This window comes from Hibiscus syriacus, unplaced genomic scaffold (assembly GCF_006381635.1).
Source record: "Hibiscus syriacus cultivar Baekdansim isolate YM2019G1 unplaced genomic scaffold, ASM638163v2 tig00110015_pilon, whole genome shotgun sequence".
In the NCBI taxonomy this organism is placed as follows: domain Eukaryota; kingdom Viridiplantae; phylum Streptophyta; class Magnoliopsida; order Malvales; family Malvaceae; genus Hibiscus; species Hibiscus syriacus.
The window spans coordinates 1748528-1768223 of NW_024062564.1; the positions used below are offsets into that span (position 1 = coordinate 1748528).

The following is a 19696-nucleotide window of genomic DNA, read 5'->3' on the forward strand; positions in this document are numbered from 1 at the left end:
TTGAGAGCAATTATTCAATCCCCACAACATTTTTTTACTTTTATTACCACTAGCGTTGAAGTCTTTAAAAAAAAGTTAAAATAATCTTATTAATTTAATTTTAACTAGTTATTTTATTATCATGATATTCAAGTTTTTAATCCAATTATTAATTAATTAAGCTCGAATTAACAAACAAGTAAAATTTATGTATCTAAATACACCATTCACGTAGCTAATCGATTTTTTTTTATAGTATTAGTATATAACCTTAATATTTTTAATATAAATTTATAATTCTATCCATTATTTAGAATTACTTTTTATGTATGGGCATGAAACGCATTAAAATGGAAGGAAAATAATCAAAATCTGAAACTAAAAAAACCAATTGCAAAATTAATATAATTAAGATGCCAAATTTATATCAATATACTGCTTAGCTGGATTATAATAAGAACATAGTGGAGCCACAATTAAGGTTTTATAACTATAGATGCAACCCTTATTTCATAAATTTTAAAAGAATTTGTAGCTACAAACAAAACAATATTGATATTAGAAGGGGGGGAAAACAATCTGTTGGAGACCGAAAGGAAAAGCAGCAATAAGAAGCGGACAACGTGAAGAAACAAAAACATCACACCTTGTATTGCATATCCAAACTGTGTGACATTCGTGCATTCATCTTCTGCGTACGTGTCTTCATCTCTTTAATCCACGTGTTCCCTCTTGCATGCACCTCTCTCCCTTCCTTCTCTCCCACGACTCTGTCCAACCTCAACTGATTCATCCATTTTCAAATTTCCTTTTTGGAACAAAAATGTTTAGCCTTCTCATTTTCCATTCAATGTAGAAGAAACCAAGACAAAAAAAAAAACCCCATTTGTTTTCTTAGTCCAAGAGGAGACACGGAAGTGAAAGAAGGGCAATGGCAGCGAACGAGTGGATAAATGGGTACTTGGAAGCGATACTGGACAGTGGGGCAGCAGCCATCGAGGAGCAGCAAAAGCCGTCTGTGGATTTGAGAGAAAGGGGTCACTTCAATCCGACAAAGTACTTTGTTGAAGAGGTGGTCACTGGTGTTGATGAAACCGATCTACATAGGACATGGATCAAGGTTGTCGCCACCCGGAATGCCAGGGAACGTAGTTCAAGGCTCGAGAACATGTGCTGGCGCATTTGGCACCTTACCCGTAGAAAGAAGCAGGTCCCCTCCTCTATCCTTATCATATATGTGTGTGTATGTAATGCAATGTAACTATGCATGTTTATATGTATGTATATCTGCTCATGTAGTATGGTACCTTGTGTGAACGAATTCCTTATTGAAGATAATTAACTCAGTGATGTATTCTTTATAGATATGCGGTGTATGTAATTATGTATGTATAAATATGCATATAACTTGGTGTGCATGTCTTTGGATGTCCTATGCGTGTGCAAGGACTATTTTGATTCTTAATTTATGGCTTTCATATTTATACTTCTCATCTAGCTGTATGGTACCTTGTGTTTGAACAAATTCCTTAATGAAGATAGTTAACTCTGTGAATGGACAATTATGTAAGTGCTTCTTCCTGGATATGGCTAAATGAGAATTTTTCTAGAATATTTCTAAAGTGTGACATTTACCCCTTCAAATAAAATAAGTCGATAACATAGCTTGAGCTCCAAGAAACCTGAAATGAGTTTTTACTTACTGAGAGTGAAGCAATTTAGAGTACTCAAATCAAAATCTTATGATGTAAATAGTTGGAATGGGAAGAACTGCAACGATTGGCAAAGCGGAAATGGGAACGTGAACTTGTGCGCAAGGATGCCACTGAGGACTTGGTTGAAGACTTGTCAGAAGGAGAGAAGGGAGATGCTGTTAGTGAGTTGATGAGCGCTGAGACCACGAGGAAGACGTTCCAAATAAACTATTCCAACTTGGAAGTCTGGTCAGAGGACAAGAAGGGAAAGAAACTTTACATAATCCTTATCAGGTATCACTTTCCCTCCTACTATGCATTAATCTTGAATTCATCTTAAGATTTGTTATTGGAGCAGTTGGAAACAACCATCATCCGTGTCTCTCATTTTCCCAATGGGTTGCACAATTCATTAATGGACATTTTTTTTAGTGCATGTATTCTTAAATTTCTTCATTTCATTATTCATAGAAGCAAAAAGAATGTAAATCGAATAACATTGCCTGAAAGTTACCATAATAATTAAACTCCAAGTGGAATGACTTGCTTGCATTTTAATGAAAGGGAAACTTCAGAGATTATGTAAGGAATTCTGCATTAACAATTCAATTGAAACACTGCTATATTTCTTCTCTGTAAACCAGTTTGCATGGGTTAGTCCGAGGAGAAAACATGGAGCTTGGTCGAGATTCTGACACTGGTGGACAGGTAAATGCTGTATTCTACAATTATTGCTTGCATTTTGACTTCACTTAATTTATTTTATGTTTTTAAAACAATAAAATGGTCCACAGGTCAAATATGTGGTAGAGCTGTCTAGGGCTCTTGCAAAGATGCCGGGAGTGTATAGGGTAGATCTTTTACTCGACAAATCTTATCACCTGAAGTTGATTGGAGCTATGGCGAGCCTACAGAAATGTTAACGACCGCCAGTGAAGATGCAGATGGAAACGATGTTGGAGAGAGTAGCGGGGCGTACATTATAAGGATCCCATTTGGTCCACGTGATAAGTACCTTCATAAAGAATTATTGTGGCCTTATATTCAGGAATTTGTAGATGGTTCTCTGGCTCACATTCTTAATATGTCAAAAGTTCTCGGTGAACAAATTGGTGGGGGGCAACCTGTATGGCCATATGTTATCCATGGTCATTATGCTGATGCAGGGGACAGTGCTGCTCTTCTCTCAGGAGCTTTAAACGTCCCCATGGTTTTAACAGGGCACTCTCTTGGGAGAAACAAGCTTGAGCAGCTTCTTAAACAAGGACGACAGTCAAAGGAAGACATCAATTCAACATACAAGATTATGAGAAGAATTGAAGCAGAAGAATTTTCCCTTGATGTTGCAGAACTAGTTATCACTAGTACGCAGCAAGAGATTGAAGAGCAGTGGGGGCTTTATGATGGGTTTGATGTCAAGCTCGAAAAAGTATTACGTGCCCGTGCTAGACATGGGGTAAACTGTCATGGTCGATACATGCCAAGAATGGTGGTAACAATATTTCTCCCTTTTTTCCTCTCTTTTCCCCTATTTCGAGATATTGTATTGATCACTGCTTCTTTCATATGGGTGTTACAGATGATGTGAAAAGAGAATTACCACAGAAGTATATTTTTCCTTGTTCTGAAACATATTGTTAACTCCGCATTGTCTCGATCAATGAGATGATACTGAACTATATGGTTTGCACCTCTTATTTTAGCTTTGAAGTACAATTTGTTTGCAGGTTATTCCCCCTGGCATGGACTTCAGCAATGTTGTAGTTCAAGAAGATGCCCCTGAGATTGATGGAGAAATTGTCTCGGTTATTGGAGGAGGTACTGATGGATCTTCTCCGAAGGCAATTCCAACAATATGGTCAGAAGTAAGTAGGTCAGCTATGTTATACACTCATTTAACAGATCTGTTATTGATTCTTCCTAACGTTGGCAGGTGATGAGGTTTCTTACAAATCCCCACAAGCCGATGATCTTGGCCTTATCTAGACCTGATCCAAAGAAGAACATAACCAATCTTTTGAAAGCCTTTGGAGAATGTCGTCCTTTACGAGAGTTTGCTAATCTTGTAAGTTAGTTTGTGCGACAATTTTGATTTACAGAGTGGAAGAAAGGCTACTAATACTATTTTTTTTGCAGACACTTATAATGGGGAACCGGGATGATATTGATGAAATGACTGGTCCAAGTGCTAGTGTGCTCATAACAGTGTTGAAACTTGTTGACAAGTATGACCTCTATGGACAGGTTGCCTATCCAAAGCATCATAAACAGGCTGATGTTCCCGATATTTATCGACTTGCAGCAAAAACAAAGGTTAACTAAAGTTCATTTTTGTTGGAACTAGTTCATGTGCTATTGTTTTTATATTAACTGTATGTAAATATCACAGGGAGTTTTCATAAATCCAGCTCTGGTTGAGCCTTTTGGACTTACGTTGATAGAGGTTGGTTTTTTATCGGTTGAAATTTGTTTTTGAATGCCATCTTATCAAGTTCAATGAGATATAATCTTTCTCTCTATTTATTTGATATAATTCAGGCAGCAGCCCATGGCCTGCCGATGGTGGCAACAAAAAATGGTGGTCCGGTTGACATCCAGCGGGTAATATTGATGAATATATCTTTCAATCATTAGATATTTCTGGTGGAATTTCCAGATCTTTCAGAACAAGGGACTAAAAAACTAACTTGAGAGGAGCTATTTGTTGAAAGATTCTGAACATCCACATTGTCGTCTGTACGGTTCTTCTACAAAATGTTACAATAGTTCAATTCTTGACATTACTTTTTTTCCCCTTTCTGATGGATTTTAGGCACTAAATAATGGCCTTCTGGTGGATCCCCATGATCAGAAAGCGATTTCTGATGCCCTGTTGAAGTTGGTATCGGAGAAAAACTTATGGCATGAGTGCAGAAAGAATGGTTGGAAGAATATACATCTGTACTCATGGCCTGAACACTGCCGTACATACTTGACGAAGGTGGCAGCTTGTCGAATGAGACATCCTCAGTGGCAAACAGATACACCGGAGGATGACGTCTCTGCAGAAGCATCATCTTTAAATGACTCACTTAAAGACGTGCAAGACATGTCCCTTAGGCTCTCAGTTGATGGAGATAAAGCTTCACTAACTGGATCTCTTGACCCTGTAGCTTCATCTTCTGGTGAACCTGAGCTGCAAGACCAAGTAAAACGAGTCCTAAGCAAGATAAATAAGCCGGAAACAAATTCGAAAGAAACTGAAGGAGTGAAGCTTGAAAATGTGGGAAGCAAGTATCCTATTTTGAGGTGGCGGCGTAGATTAGTTGTTTTAACACTTGACTGCTATGACAGCAAGGGGTTCCCTGACAAGAAGATGGTTCAAATTATACAAGACATATTTAAGGCCATTTGGCTGGACGCTCAAATTGCAAAACTGACTGGGTTTGCTATATCAACTGCTATGCCAGTCTCAGAAACAGTAGAGTTCTTGAAATCAGCAAAGATTCAAGTAAATGATTTTGATGCTCTGATCTGTGGCAGTGGCAGTGAAGTGTATTACCCTGGAACTTACACAGCAGAAGATGGAAAGCTTTTTGTCGATCCTGATTATGCGTCTCATGTCGCCTTTCATTGGGGCTATGAGGGTCTAAAGAAGACAATTTGCAAGTTGATGAACCCTGAGGGTGAACAAAATTCTCCTTGTGTCGAGGAAGATGTGAAATCGAGCAATGCCCACTGTGTTTCATACTTTGTAAAGGATCTGACTAAGGTATATATATATATATACACACACATTGGTGACATGAATTAATAGAATTTGTTGTTTGGATCTTATGGTGGCTGCTTTTACAGGCAAAGAAAGTCGATGATTTGAGGCAGAAGCTTAGGATGCGAGGTCTCCGTTGCCATCCGATGTATTGCAGGAACTCAACTAGAATACAAGTTGTCCCTCTCCTTGCATCTCGAGCACAGGCACTCAGGTAGAGTTCTATAAACTTATGAGACTGATTTTTTATATTAAGATGGATCTTGATTCTTAAGGTACATGTCTGATACTTGTATCCAACATGTGCATTCGGATATGATCCTCCCTCCAAAACATGGTAAAACTTAGAAAAAAGTGAACATACCGGTGTCCGACACATGCCCGTATCTCACACTCAACTCCAGGTGTTATAGGTTTAAATGCTTTAAAAATGAGACAATCAAAGGTGCATATGGGCATATGTAACATGTAAACTAAGTCCATATCAATCTCAAGACAACTAATATCATGTTCTATTTCATCTAATAAGAGGTTTTTTTTTGTAAGATCTTTCATTCATGATAAAGTTGATTAATACTCTAGAATTCCATTGTTGATTTTTTAAGTTGATTTCATGTGTAGTTATTCAATCACTGTTATTCTCTTTTTTCATGGTCCTCACTGTACCAGGACTTGATTATAATCAACTTTCGGATCATTACTTATTCATCGGATTAACCTGTTCGTTCTGATTATTAGGTACCTTTTCGTGCGTTGGAGGCTGAATGTCACAAACATGTTTGTCATCGTCGGCGAAACTGGAGACACCGATTACGAGGAATTGATAGCAGGGGCTCATAAGACTTTGATCATGAAGGAAGTGGTGACAAAGGGCTCCGAAGCGTTGCTCCGAACAATGGACTTTAAAAACGACATCGTCCCTTCGGACAGCCCCTTGATCAATAGTATTAAAGGTGGAGCAACGCCACAGGAGATATCTGAAGCTTTAAAAGCATTGTCTAAAGCAAGCCTGTGAAAGTTGTTGTTTAGAGCATGAGATGGTAGTTTAGTTTCCATATTTCAAATAAAATAATTACTGTTAATGGGAAATTTCCATGTCTTAAGGTATTATTCTATCATGTTTATGCCAAATGTAGATAGATAAGCTTCAAATGGTTTTTTCTTCATTCAGGTCTATAAATGTGCAAACTGGTTCTATCCTGTATTTCATGAAGATAAATTTTTAGCTACCATTGCTCAAGTTATTTGCATCTACATATGGTCGGTGGTGGGTTTCCTTTCTCCGGTGTCCATTCTGAAATTTAAACTGTTTTTAGTTAACTATTTTATTGGTGGCCTTCAATTTTATTTGTATTCACTAAAATTTTGTATTGTTTATTTAGTCAAAACGGCATTTAAAGCTTTGTGCTTTGAAAAAAACAATCAATCTGACCCAAATCATTTTTTTCAATTAATGTGACCTCAAACTCAAAAAAATATAGTTAGTGCTGCTCACTTGATATATTTTATTGGAGGTCTCAAATTTGAAATTATTATTAAAAAGTGAGTTTGAAAAGATAACATGTCTATTATTGACATTATGTTATAAATTAAAAATATAAAATTTAAATTATATTCATACTTATTAATACTATGATATAAATATATCATTTAAACTATAATAATAAAAATATATGAAATATTTTAAGATAACTCGTTAATTATAATAAAAATATATTTTATAATAACTCACTGTTAATATTTTAATATATAAACCATGAATTTTATTTAATTTTAAATAATTAAAATAAATTATTAATTATTATTTTTAAAGATTTTAATAATAAATTATTAAAATAAAATATAAATATATAATTGAGTGAAGCTTATACATTAATAAGGGTAAAATTATAATTTGCTCCCAAATACAAAATTAAAAATGAAAAAAATATTAGCTTTTACGATTGGTTTGAAACAACCGTATTTTTTCTTTATGTTTTACTCATTAACATTGATTTTGCAATAAAAACGAGTTTTTTTTAGCTAAAATTGAATTTAAAAAGTTACGTAAAACGGGGATTAAATCAAAATTCATAAACAATTTTAAGATTTTCTTTTTATGTTAAAGAAATTATGTGAATCAAAGAGAAAATTAACTCAAAAGTTCACAACGAAACATGTTTTAGACTGAGATTTTTTTTTGAACTTTTCAGCAACATTAACAGAAACAAGAACATAGAAAGGTGAAAATTGTGATGAGGAAGAGCAAGCTTTATTTGTTGAGGAAGCTGAATCCAGAACCGGTCAATTTGTCCTCCATGATGTTGTCAAGCCGATTACCCATCTCATCACTCAAATAATTCCTCCAATCTCCAACTTTCCCCTTCCTAAAATATGCACTGTTCTCCATATACCCATCCTTCTTCACCTGTTTACCACTCTTATTAACCTCTAAATTACTCAAACTCTCAAAGCTACACAACTCTATAATCTCCTCTATTTTCCCTCCTCTTTCTTCCTCCAAGCTGAAAGGGCACCCAAAGAACTCAGCCAATTTCTTCACACATGATTCGGTCTCCTCCTTCATGGCTTCGTATCTCAAGAACAATATCCTTTCAGGGTGTTCCAAGCTGGCTTTCCAGTACCCTAACACATGGTCCCAGTACGGTCCAAAAGAAGAAACGCCTCTGCAGAACAAATCAATGGCTTCCTCAATGGAAACAAAGGACACTTCTTTGCCTGTTTTGTTGGTTTCCACCATCCTTTTGAAGTAATGCCACATGGAAACAAATGTGTCCTTTGGGTCTCTACAAAGGTAGACTATTTTACAACGTGAATGTATTATTGATTTTGGCAGACATGTGTATGGAATGTGTGAGCCGTAGAGTGGGATTTTGGGACCTGTGGGCGAGTAGTACTCGCCAAATTCCAGCATCGGGATGCAGTCGTGTGGCAGTGCGTTTCGGATTGGAGTGTTGGAATCGTCGAAGTGGGTTCGGGTTATGATGCTGAAACTCAAGGCCTTAAGCCATGTGCAACCGGTTTTCATGAAGTTGCAGAGAAAGATGTCACCTGGTTGAGCTTGGAAGTGATCTTGAGCGTGCATGGCTCCTTTGAGAAAGAAGGAATGGAACCAAAAGTGTTGGTATGAGCGAAGAGTCATCATGGAACTCCAACCATTTTCTTTGGGGAGAGTTGATATCTTCACCTCATATTTGTGTAGGGATTCCGGTGTGTTTTTGGATGCAATGAGCTTTGAGTTGAACAAGGATTCCATATCTGGTTACCAGGGAAGAAAAAGAAAAGATTTTTTTCGATGGAAGAAGGATGAGCAAGAAATTATTCTACACTAAGAAGTTGTCTTCATTAATGGATGATTTGTCATATTGTCTTTTGTAGGAAGATGACGTTTTGTGTTATAATAGTCTCATCTTTAATCTATATTCAAGCAAACTCTTGATATTAATTTATATCTTAACTTTAAATTTATATGTAAATAAATTATTACCATAAACTGTCATCTTCCTACCAAAGACAATATCATCGCTGGATCCATGATCAACATGTCCGTTTCAGGCGGCGCAAACAAACTGAATTTAATGCATTTGGGCATTTAAAAATGGTCACATGGCACATCTAACTGTATGACAATATATAGAGAAGAACAATTGATTAGTTATGTTATCATCAAGGAAACAAGTCATTTTAATGACATATAGCAAGTTCATTAAACAAACATTTCATACATGTCCTTTCCAACATTATACGGGTAATTTTTTTACTTAATTGATATGATCAACTTGTATTCATATTATTTACAAGTTCAACTTGCATTTGATAACAACATATTGTAACTACATCACAAGTAGTTATTTTTTATATATATATGGTGAGTCTCCTAGCGGGAATTTTTCTATATACACAAAGACTCGAACTCAAGACATTATTTAAATAATATCAAACGACTTACCACTTGAACCAATCTCGTTGGTTCACAAGTAATCATTTTATATAGCAATCTAAACCTTTTTTGTTACCTTATAACCGAAACCATGTCTAAAGCATATCTAACGTACCGAATTATATTTCTAGGCACATGCTTTAGTAGTCATTGATGTTCGAAATCAAAGGATTCAAAAATACTATCTCTACTTAAAAATTGATGCCGCTTAGTCAAATTATATCTAATTCTTTTTAGCAGCTTGCTCTCTCTCTCTCTCTCTCTCTCTCTCTCTCTCTCTTTTTCCATCTTTGTTAATAAGCTACGGCACCAGCCATAAGATTTTATAGGAAATTTTAGTTTTCAATAAGTATGTTTTATGATAGGTATTTCTCTATTTTTATAGTATATTTTTATTGTATGTTGACAAATTTTCTATCTTTTCTATTGATTGTTTTATTGTTCTTTTCATTTAAAATTTTCAAGAATGGATATGATATTATAGTTGTCTCACGATGTTCAACTCTGATTTGCGATTTACGATGGTCTTTTAATAATTCCATCCCTTGTTATGGTTCGTTTGCCGATGCAGTCAGATCTGTTTATATCGATCTTTTGTTCAAGTTTTTTGGACGTGTTTTTAATATTTTCCTTGTATGTGTTTACGCTTATGATTGTATGTTTTCATTAGAATTTTGGATATTTTCTCATTTTTTTAATAAGACTAACGGCTTCTATTTGTATTAAAAAACACTATCTCTACTTTACCTAATTCATCGATCCGATAGTCTTGCAACTTCTTGTCTTTCGTGTTGAGAAGTTTGGTATTGTTTCTGCTCCCGAACATACACTAATCATTGATGATTCACTCTTTCTGATTTGGACGAAAAAGTACAATCGTTAATTTTAAAAGGAGTGATAAGATAAAGTCGATGGATGATCCGTGATTTAGAGAGTTCAAATCCCTTTTAGTCTTATATGAGAAGTTTATATAATGAATTTTAGTGTTGTCATATTTAGGATCATAATGGCTACTCGTAGATTAACAAAATAAATGAATTTAACTACCTAACTTTATATAGTTCTAACATATCACGCTAGTCTATAATAGTATAAAAATAATTATAATCACTCAAGGTTAGAGAATTCCTCCAAAGGGTTCATTCTTCTAAAGTTTTCATATACCAACATGTGATAATAAAAAAGATTTGGAAGATACATAACACTCATATTAAAATCATTATAAATACATATAATTAAAATTTAAGGTATAAAATATCGTTTAGTCAATTTTATCAAAATAAGTCTAAATCTATAACTTGATTCTATTAATCAAACCACCTGAGCACTCGGTCCAATGTGAGTAGGATCGTTGAGTCATGCTTCATAATTAGAAAAACAAGCACAGTGGAAATACATGTCGCTCAACCAAAGAAAAATGATATAGAGTTAATCAAAATGGGCACTAAATATTTTGCAAGAGATATCCTCCAAATCATTGGCATAGCTATCGAAATCGTGAGCATCTAATAACATTTTGTTGGTTGTTTACTGATGCAGATAAATTTGTTTGTATCTTTATTTTATTCGAGATTTTTAGTTAGGTTTTTAATTTTTCCTTATTTGATCCTTATGTGTTCTAAGTAGTTAGTTTTGTCTCAATAATAAAAAATGTCATAATTATATTTTAGGTTTATGATTATGCTTGTAAATATTCATTATAATTTTAGTTATTTTTCTATTTTTAATAAAATTATCAACTTTCAATAATAAAAAAACCCCGAAATCCCCAAAATCTTTAAGTTCTCCATTTTTTTCTACTTGTTTTCTTGGTAAACTATAAAATGGCCACTAATGTTTGAGTAAATTTTTATTTTCATTATTGACGTTTTAAGAGTCACAAATCGATTATTAACGTTATCGTTTGTTACAAATTGGTCACTTGTCGTTAACAACAATTAACAATCGTTACTGTAATAAAGAACTACAGATGTGGCATGTTAAATAGTTGACTTAGCATGTTTGACCGATTATTTGACTCTTGTTGTTGTTGTTGTTATTGTTGCTGCCGCTGCTGCCGAGGGTGGATCTTTGAAGAGAGGAATAAAAGGCAAAAAAAAAAAAACTATTGATCTTGGCGATCAACATCAAGTGCCTGAAGATCAAGCTGATCAAGGCCAAGCCATTAGAACGGAAGGAACCGGCTTTAAGGTAGGAAAGCTGGGATCATCTGTTCAAAATTTTCTATCTATTCCCTTCTGTCAGACACCTTGGTCAATGCATCCAATTTTACCAACTTTTTTAACTGAGCAAATAGCTATAAATCAAGGGCCTGATGCTTCTTTATACAACTATGTTCTACCTAGAGCTGCTGAGAAGAAAAGGTGCATGAATTCAGAAAGAACAAATCAAATGTTGGAATCAGGTTCTAGTCAAGGACCATTCCCAGTCGTGCCATCAGAAGAAACCATTCGAAGATCCTCCTCGTCAATGGGATCGCGAAATATGGATTGCATTAATCAAATACCTCAACAAGGTCTATATATAGGTTTAAACATTTCAAATCCAAGGCAATTCAATCCAGAATATCCAAGACAAAACAACCCACAAACTCTTCCACGAACTAGCAAACCTTGAAGATGAATGGAGGAGCTGCTAAGTTCTCTGGAGGAAGCTATAATTTATCAGAACATATCGCTGCAAACAATCACCATGGAATGTTGAAAAAGGATCATGTGATTCGTTCACAAATCACAATTGTCTTTCCTTGTTTTGATGTGCAACTTGAGAAAGGCCAATAATGCACTTTGGTTTTGAGTATTTGACGGTTGCTTTACTTTGTGTTATTAGCTTACTTTCTTCCAAACCCAGTAGATCCATCGTCTCATTCATGATTTTAAAAGTTTCAAACACAATACAAAAATCATACCAGACATTATTTGTTTCTCGAGGTCTCGTAAAAATTAGAATCATCTCACCTAAAATTTAGGAGGAGGAGGAGAGTCAAACAGTCAATCAAACATGGGCACTGCCATCCATACTCTTAACCATACCTTTTCATCTCTCTCCTGCTTTACCATCTGAAGTAGAACTCCTCTCCTCTACTCTCCTCCATGGGCACTGCCATCCATACTCTTAACCTTGTCTGTTGTTGAAGGAGTGATGCAATGCAACCTACAAAAGCTCTTCAAACCGCACCTCTGCCACTCAGATGCACTTTGTTTCCTTCCCAACACAGTCCAGCCTCATGCTTCATATTTATGCTTTCAATGCCTCCTGCTTCCTGCCCATCCCACTTTGTTCGTCATCTCTTTCTTTTCATTCATTTTCTGCGTTTTTTAATACTGGGTTTTCGCTTATTTTCTTTATGATCTCTCTTCTTTTTGTAGGTTATGGATATTGTATGTAATGTACCCTTCTTCTCAAAGGTATGCATGTTTTTTCCTCCACTTTTATTCTTTCAGCTTCACAGATTCTACTGATTTTTTTGTCTTCTTTATACTCTCCCTAGTGGTAATATGAGTTAAATGAATACTGATTTTACCGTCACTAGTGCTAATATGGTTATTTAATTTGGTTGTTATTTTAGTTCTGTTTCAATTACTTGTTAAAAAATTAAAATTAACAATGATATTACTATAAAGATAGACATAAATTTTATATAATTTTATATTATTTTATATTATGTGTACACTTATAAATCTTATGAGATGACAATAAATTATTAATATATAATATAAAAGAATTTAGAAATTTCAAGCAAAAGATTGCTCCTACATGCCCCATTTCGATTCACCCTTAAATACTTATAATTTTTTTAAATAATAATATAGTATTATTTTATAATGATACAATTATATATAATTTTTAAATGATAAAATAGATAATTTATCCAATAAATTATCATTTTTCGTATTTGAATGAACGATGCATGTGAATTTCTAGTCTAGTCAGCTTTTTCTCTATGGTGACTGCAATTTGAAAGATGCGTGACACGTGTCTTTATGCATGGCGTCTTTATCTCTGACCGCCCATTTTATGCATGTCTGATTACTTCTTTGAGTGCCTTGAGTTCCTCGATGTTTTTATGGGACCAGCTCTTTCTTTTTAGCCGTTCGATGACCCCCCCTGCCCAAAGAGACAAGGACATCTAACGGTCAAGATTCTGTCTTGTTGATATAAAATTAATCTTTTTTAGTTGTATTTTTAAAATTTTAGTAGTATTTTCTTTGGCCTTTTTTTACCTAAAAATCATACAACCATTTAATTGGCAAAACTCTTGAGATAATGTTGTGAAAAAAAATCTTGAGATAATACTGTTGAAGAATTAATTGTTGAGATAAGAAATTTGCTACAGTCGTATCTTTGGTCGCCAGGTGGTCCGAACGACCTGTGTAGGTCGCCTTGTCGTCTGAGCGACCAAGAAAGGTCGCCAAGCAAACCATGCAACGTTGTTGCGTGCATGGCCATACACCATCCGTAGGTCGCCAAGCAATCCATGCGACCAAGCAAAGTCGCCATGTGATCGTTGCAACCAAGTTGCTCTCTCCCTTGCATGGAATAATTGATGCAATACAGCAGCCTTCATCGCCCGCCCGTGAAATGTCTATGCAGGTCGCCATGCAAGCCGTGCGACCACTTAGGTCGCCATGCGACCACTTAGGTCGCCATGCGACCAAGCCCCTTGATCGCCTCTCTAAATGTTGCATGTCTCTACTGCTGCAGCAGCAGCAACTACTGCATGGCAGCAATAATTGCTGAATGATTTGCCTTCAACGCCCATGATTCTTAATGCATGCAATAATTTGTTGCATTATTGCAACCGGGTTGTTATATATTGGGTGGGGGGTTCGGTTGTAAGAAGAAAGAAAGGGAGAAGAAAGAAAGGATCATAAGGTAATTTTTTAATTAGTTTGTTAATTATTTTGCCTAGTTAGGGTATAGTTTAGGGTTAGTTATATTATATAAAAAAATTAGTTAATTAATTTGTTAGTTTAAGTTAGATTAATGCCGAAGAATTATATTAAATGTGTTTGTTGAATTATATTGAATTATATTAAATTTATTATGTCGTTATTTATTAAAAATAGTTTTAGTTTAAATTATATTAATTTTATTATATTCGTTTAATTAGTTTGTTTATTTGTTGAAGTTATATTATATATAAAAATAGTTAATTAGTTTTTTAGTTTGTTAGTTTAAGTTAAGTTGGATTATAATAAAAAATAGTTTATTAGTTTAAGATATAATTTATTATTTTTTTGTTCTTGTGTAGCGTAAATTAGTTAGTTAACATTAGATTAAATTAAATGATTTTTTTAAATATTATTGTTTAATTTTTTTACAGATTCATTCGAATAGCTGACCAAAATCCACAGCTCATTTTTTACAGATTCATTCGAATAGCTGAGACTTGATAATCAAAATTTATACTCATTTGGGAATAATGGTGTTATTATTATTTAATAAAATAAAATATTTATTTAATGAATTATTATTATTAAATATTTGAAGATTATTTTATGATTGTGATAATTTTTTTGATTTATTTAATTGCAGGAGGACGAGCAGTGAGTCTTTCGTCATCTGCTAAATATTCCGGCCAAGTCACACCAATTGATAGAAGAAAACTTGCAATAGGTTGGATTTTACTTGTAACATTTGTGCGAGAATACAAGTTGGTCCCAGGTTTGATCAGTGCGATGAACGTTGGAGACCATAAATGCACATTTCATTTCCCGTGTGAAGAATGTACGATAACTCTGGAGGAAGTGGCAATGCAACTTGGGGTCCAAACAAATGGGATGACGAGATAATGAAAAATGAGTATAATAATGGAATAACTTTGCAGTACGTTTCTTGGGCAAACTCCAGTAAAACCAGTGTAAAGGGTGGCGTATGAGGTTGTTATGGTTGAATAATCAATTTCAGCTCCAACGAAATAGTACGGAACAAGAAATTATATATGCAACATGAGCATATATATTGCAGTTGATTGGGGGAATTTTGATGCCGGATAAATTCAGTAATCTAGTTTACACTCAGTATCTTCTATTTTTAAGAAATTTTGTGAATACTATGCGATATAGATATGGATCGACGATATTGAGATTCTTGTATCGTCAGATATGCAAGGTGTCATTAGTCATGAATAATAATAATACAACAGAAATCAGTGGATATTTGATATTGCTACAATCATGGGCTTGGCATAGACTTATGTTTTTGACACCGATTAGTCGGACTGCGATTGACTTTCCACTTGTCGAAAGGTAATATGAATTCTATATTTTAATATAAAATATTAATTATAAATTATTTATTTGATTAAAAATATTGAACAAAATGATCATATTTTTGTTTTGATTGATATACAGATGAGGCATAAAATAGAAGGCACGATGTTTTTGATGGGTGTCAATATTGATGTTTGTTATACTATTGATTAATTTTACTTTTGTTGAGATCCAATATTGTTGTGCACCAACTCTATGCCTTCTATTTTATGCATTCATCTGTATATCAATCAAAACAAATATGTCATTTTGTTCAATATTTAATCAAAAATAATATTTATAATTAATAATTTATATTAAAATAGAGAATTCATATTATTTTCCGACAAGTGGAAAGGTAATCGTAGTCCGACTAATCGGTGTCAAAAACGAAAGTTTATGCCAAACCCATAATTGTAGCAGCATCAGACATCCACCAATTTCTGCTGTATTATTATTATTTACGACTAATAACGCCTTGCACATCTAACGATACAATAATGCCAATATCACTGATCCCCAACTATAGTATTCACAAAATTTCTTAAAAATAGAAGATACTAAGTGTGAACTAGATTACCGGATTTATTCGGCATCAAAATTCTCCCAATCAACTGCGATATATATGATCGTGTTGCATATATAATTTCTTGTTTTGTATTATTTCATTGGAATTAAAATTGATTCTTCAACCATGACAATCTCACACGCCACCTGTTACACTCTGGTTTTACTAGCATTTGCCCAAGAAAATCACTGCAAAGTTGTTCCACATTATTGTACTCATTTTTCATTACCACCGACATCCCATTTGTTTGGAGCCCGAGTTGCATTGCCACATCCTTCAGAGTTATCGTACATTCTCCACACAGAAAATGAAATGTGTGCGTTTATGGTCTCCAACGTTCAATCAACGCACTGATCAAACCTGAGACCAACTTGTATTCTCGCACAAATGTACATAGTAAATCCAGCTTGTTGCAAGTTTTCTTCTATCAATTGGTGTGGCTTGGCAGGAATATTTAACCGATGAAGAAGGACTCGCTACTCGTCCTCCTACAATTAAATAAATCAAAAAATTTATCACAATCATAAAATAATCTTCAAATAATTAATAATAATAATTCATTAAAAAATATTTTAATTTATTAAATAATAATAACCCATTATTCCCAATGAGTAGAAATATGATGATTATCAAGTCTCAGCAGTGAATTTTGATCAGACATTCGAATGAATCTGTAAAAACAATTAACAATAATATTTTAAAAAATCATTTAATATAATCTAATGTTAACTAACTAATTTACACTAAACAAAAACAAATTATAACTTAAACTAATAAACTATTTTTTTATTATAATCAAACTTAACTTAAATTAACAAACTAAAAAACTAATTAACTAATTTTTTTATATAATATAACTTCAACAAACAAACAAACTAATATAAATTAAACAACATAATAAAAAATTTAATATAATTTAAACTAAAACTATTTTTAATAAAATAACGATATATAAATTTAATACAATTAATATAATTCAACAACAAATTTAATATAATTCTTTAATATTAATCTAACTTAAACTAACAAACTAATAAACTAATTTTTGTTATATAATATAACTAACTCTAAACTATGCTCTAACTAGGCAAACAACTAACAAACTAATAATTTAAACTAATTAAAAAATTACCTTACGGGGCCTTTTCTTCTTCTTCATTTCTTTCTTTTCCCTTTCTTTCTTCTTACAACCGAAGAATCACGAGCGTTAAAGGCAAATCATGCAACAATTATTGCTGCCATGGACAATTGATGATGCTGCGGGAGTAGAGGCATGCAACTTCAGAGAGACGATCACGGGCTTGGTCGCATGGTTTGCATGGCGACCTGCACATTTCACGGCGGACGATGAAGGATGCTGCAATGCAACAATTATTCCATGGAAGGGAGGGAGTAGCAATCACATGGCAGCCTTGCTTGGTCGCATGGATTGCTTGGCGACCTACGGACAGTGCATGGCCCATGCACGTAGCAACGCTGCATGGATTGATTGGCAACTTTTCTTGGTAGCTCGGACGACAAGGCGACCTGCACAGGTCGTTCGGACCACCTGGCGACCAAGGATACGACTGTAGCAAACGTCTTATCTCAACAATTAATTCTTCAACATCATTATCTCAAGAAATTTTTTTCACAACATTATCTCAAGAATTTTGCCCCATTTAATTATTATCTATCAGACACCGATCGTTCTAGTTTTACCGATCTAACATCCTTTGTGACAGCGTGGCAAAAAGGCACGGATGATTATCCGCGCTTTTATGGGGTTCATCTGAGCTGCCGCCACGTAAGGGTAAAGTGCAGTCACTATCGATGCCTTCTTGGGGTTCTTACATGCGACGAAGGAGTGGCCATGCACATCTTCCATTATTTACTTTAATTATTAGATACTCCATCATTATTTGAATTCTGGAATCACTCACCTCTCCCCTATAAAATAGCATCGTTAATAAACATAAAACCACACCCAAATTTAATTTGAAATTCTTCCTTCTATAATTTTTCTCTATCAAACTAAGTAGATTTTTAATTTTTATTATTTTATTTTTATTTTAAATTTAATTATTTGATTAATTTTTTGTACTAATTATTTTTTTTATTTTGTGCGAGTATAAAATGGAAGAAATGATCAAATCTCGAGTCATTTTTCCGAGACGATAACAATGTTAAATTGTGTTATTAAATTTACTGTGAATTTTTTTAAATGTTTTAGCATTAATTTATATTTAAGTTCGTATATTTTATTTAATTAGTTGTATTTAATCTATTGTTTTGCAATATGAGACTCTCAATCTTTCAAACTCTAAAAATAAGGTGTATTTCAACTATTGTTTACTATGATGGAGAAATTAGGGAAGATGAAACATGCGGTGTCTTCGCATCAAATCATTATGTTAGAATATCCTTCAAGAGAAATATCACTCTTGAGAAGCTGATCACTAAAATTTCAAGGAAGGTTTATGTTGAAAGTACTAGAAGACTATCCTCATTTCAGTACAAATTTCTAATAAAAGTATTTTCGTTAACTTATACAATGTTCAAACTATTGGTTCACATGGGGTCTACGTACTTTGGACCATTAAAAAATTATTTCCAGAGGAACTTGTCCAATTTCACTGTAGCAAATATCGTGAGTTCTAAAATAAACTTCAACATGCCCCGTTAGGATAAATAATTAAAATATATTTAAAGTATTCAATTTTATTCATTTAAGTTTTAAAATATTAAATGAGATATTAATTAAAGATTTTTTTTAAAATATTCTAAGATGAGTATAAGGTAATATGTTTATAATATTTCTTAATAATTGATAACGCATACCTTAAAAAATTGCTCAATACTTCAAGAGAAAACAATGCTCATTTTAACCACTAGGCCACTCATTATGTTCAATCAAAAAATACTTTAAAAGTTTATTTTGACAAAAATGATAGCTTTAAATATATATTTTAGTAAAAAAAATATTTTAAATATTTAGAATTTTTTTGAAAAACTTAAATGTCTCGTTAAAAGTGAGAAATGCTCACTTGAGGCAGTTTTAATATACATCTAATAAAGCCGCTACCGATTTTTTTATTATTTTAAATAATAAAATTAGTAAAAAATGACTAAAAATTATTATTCTATCGGTTTTGTTATTATTATTAATTACCGATATAGGTAAACGCGATAGAAAATCCGGTAAGATTTTTTTTATCACGTTTACCTATATCGATAATTAAAACCGGTAAAAATAATAATATTTTAGGTCATTTTTTACCCTTTTTATTATTTAAATAATAATAAAATTGATAACGTCTTTTTTAATCGTATATTAAAGCTGTCACACCGTAGAAATTCCCATTAAAAATCCCTTACCTAACGCCAAAATGTTAGACTTAAGAGGGGACAAAAGTATCCAGAACTATATAAATTAAATAAACGTTACATCAATCGCAATTTCAGTAAAAATAATACCGGAACAAACCGAATCAAAATAAATACTTTAAAGAATGAATGGCCCATTAGATTAAG

The 19696-nt window shown here is 33.5% G+C and overlaps 1 protein-coding gene and 1 pseudogene across 1 annotated transcript; one reads left to right on the top strand and one right to left on the bottom strand.

Annotated features, from left to right (window-relative positions):
• The first annotated feature begins 881 nt into the window (after window positions 1–881).
• On the top strand, window positions 882–6451 carry LOC120212736 (annotated as a pseudogene).
• Window positions 6452–7649: 1198 nt separating this feature from the next.
• On the bottom strand, window positions 7650–8724 carry LOC120212737 (flavonol 3-sulfotransferase-like). The gene has a single exon (XM_039210951.1). The coding sequence runs from the start codon at window positions 8675–8677 to the stop codon at window positions 7673–7675; it is 1005 nt and encodes a 334-aa protein (XP_039066882.1). The 5' UTR covers window positions 8678–8724; the 3' UTR covers window positions 7650–7672.
• Window positions 8725–19696: the final 10972 nt, after the last annotated feature.

Coding starts and splice junctions, on each gene's coding strand:
- LOC120212737 (XM_039210951.1), bottom strand. CDS start 8,677: ATGGAATCCTTGTTCAACTCAAAGCTCATTGCATCCAAAAACACACCG.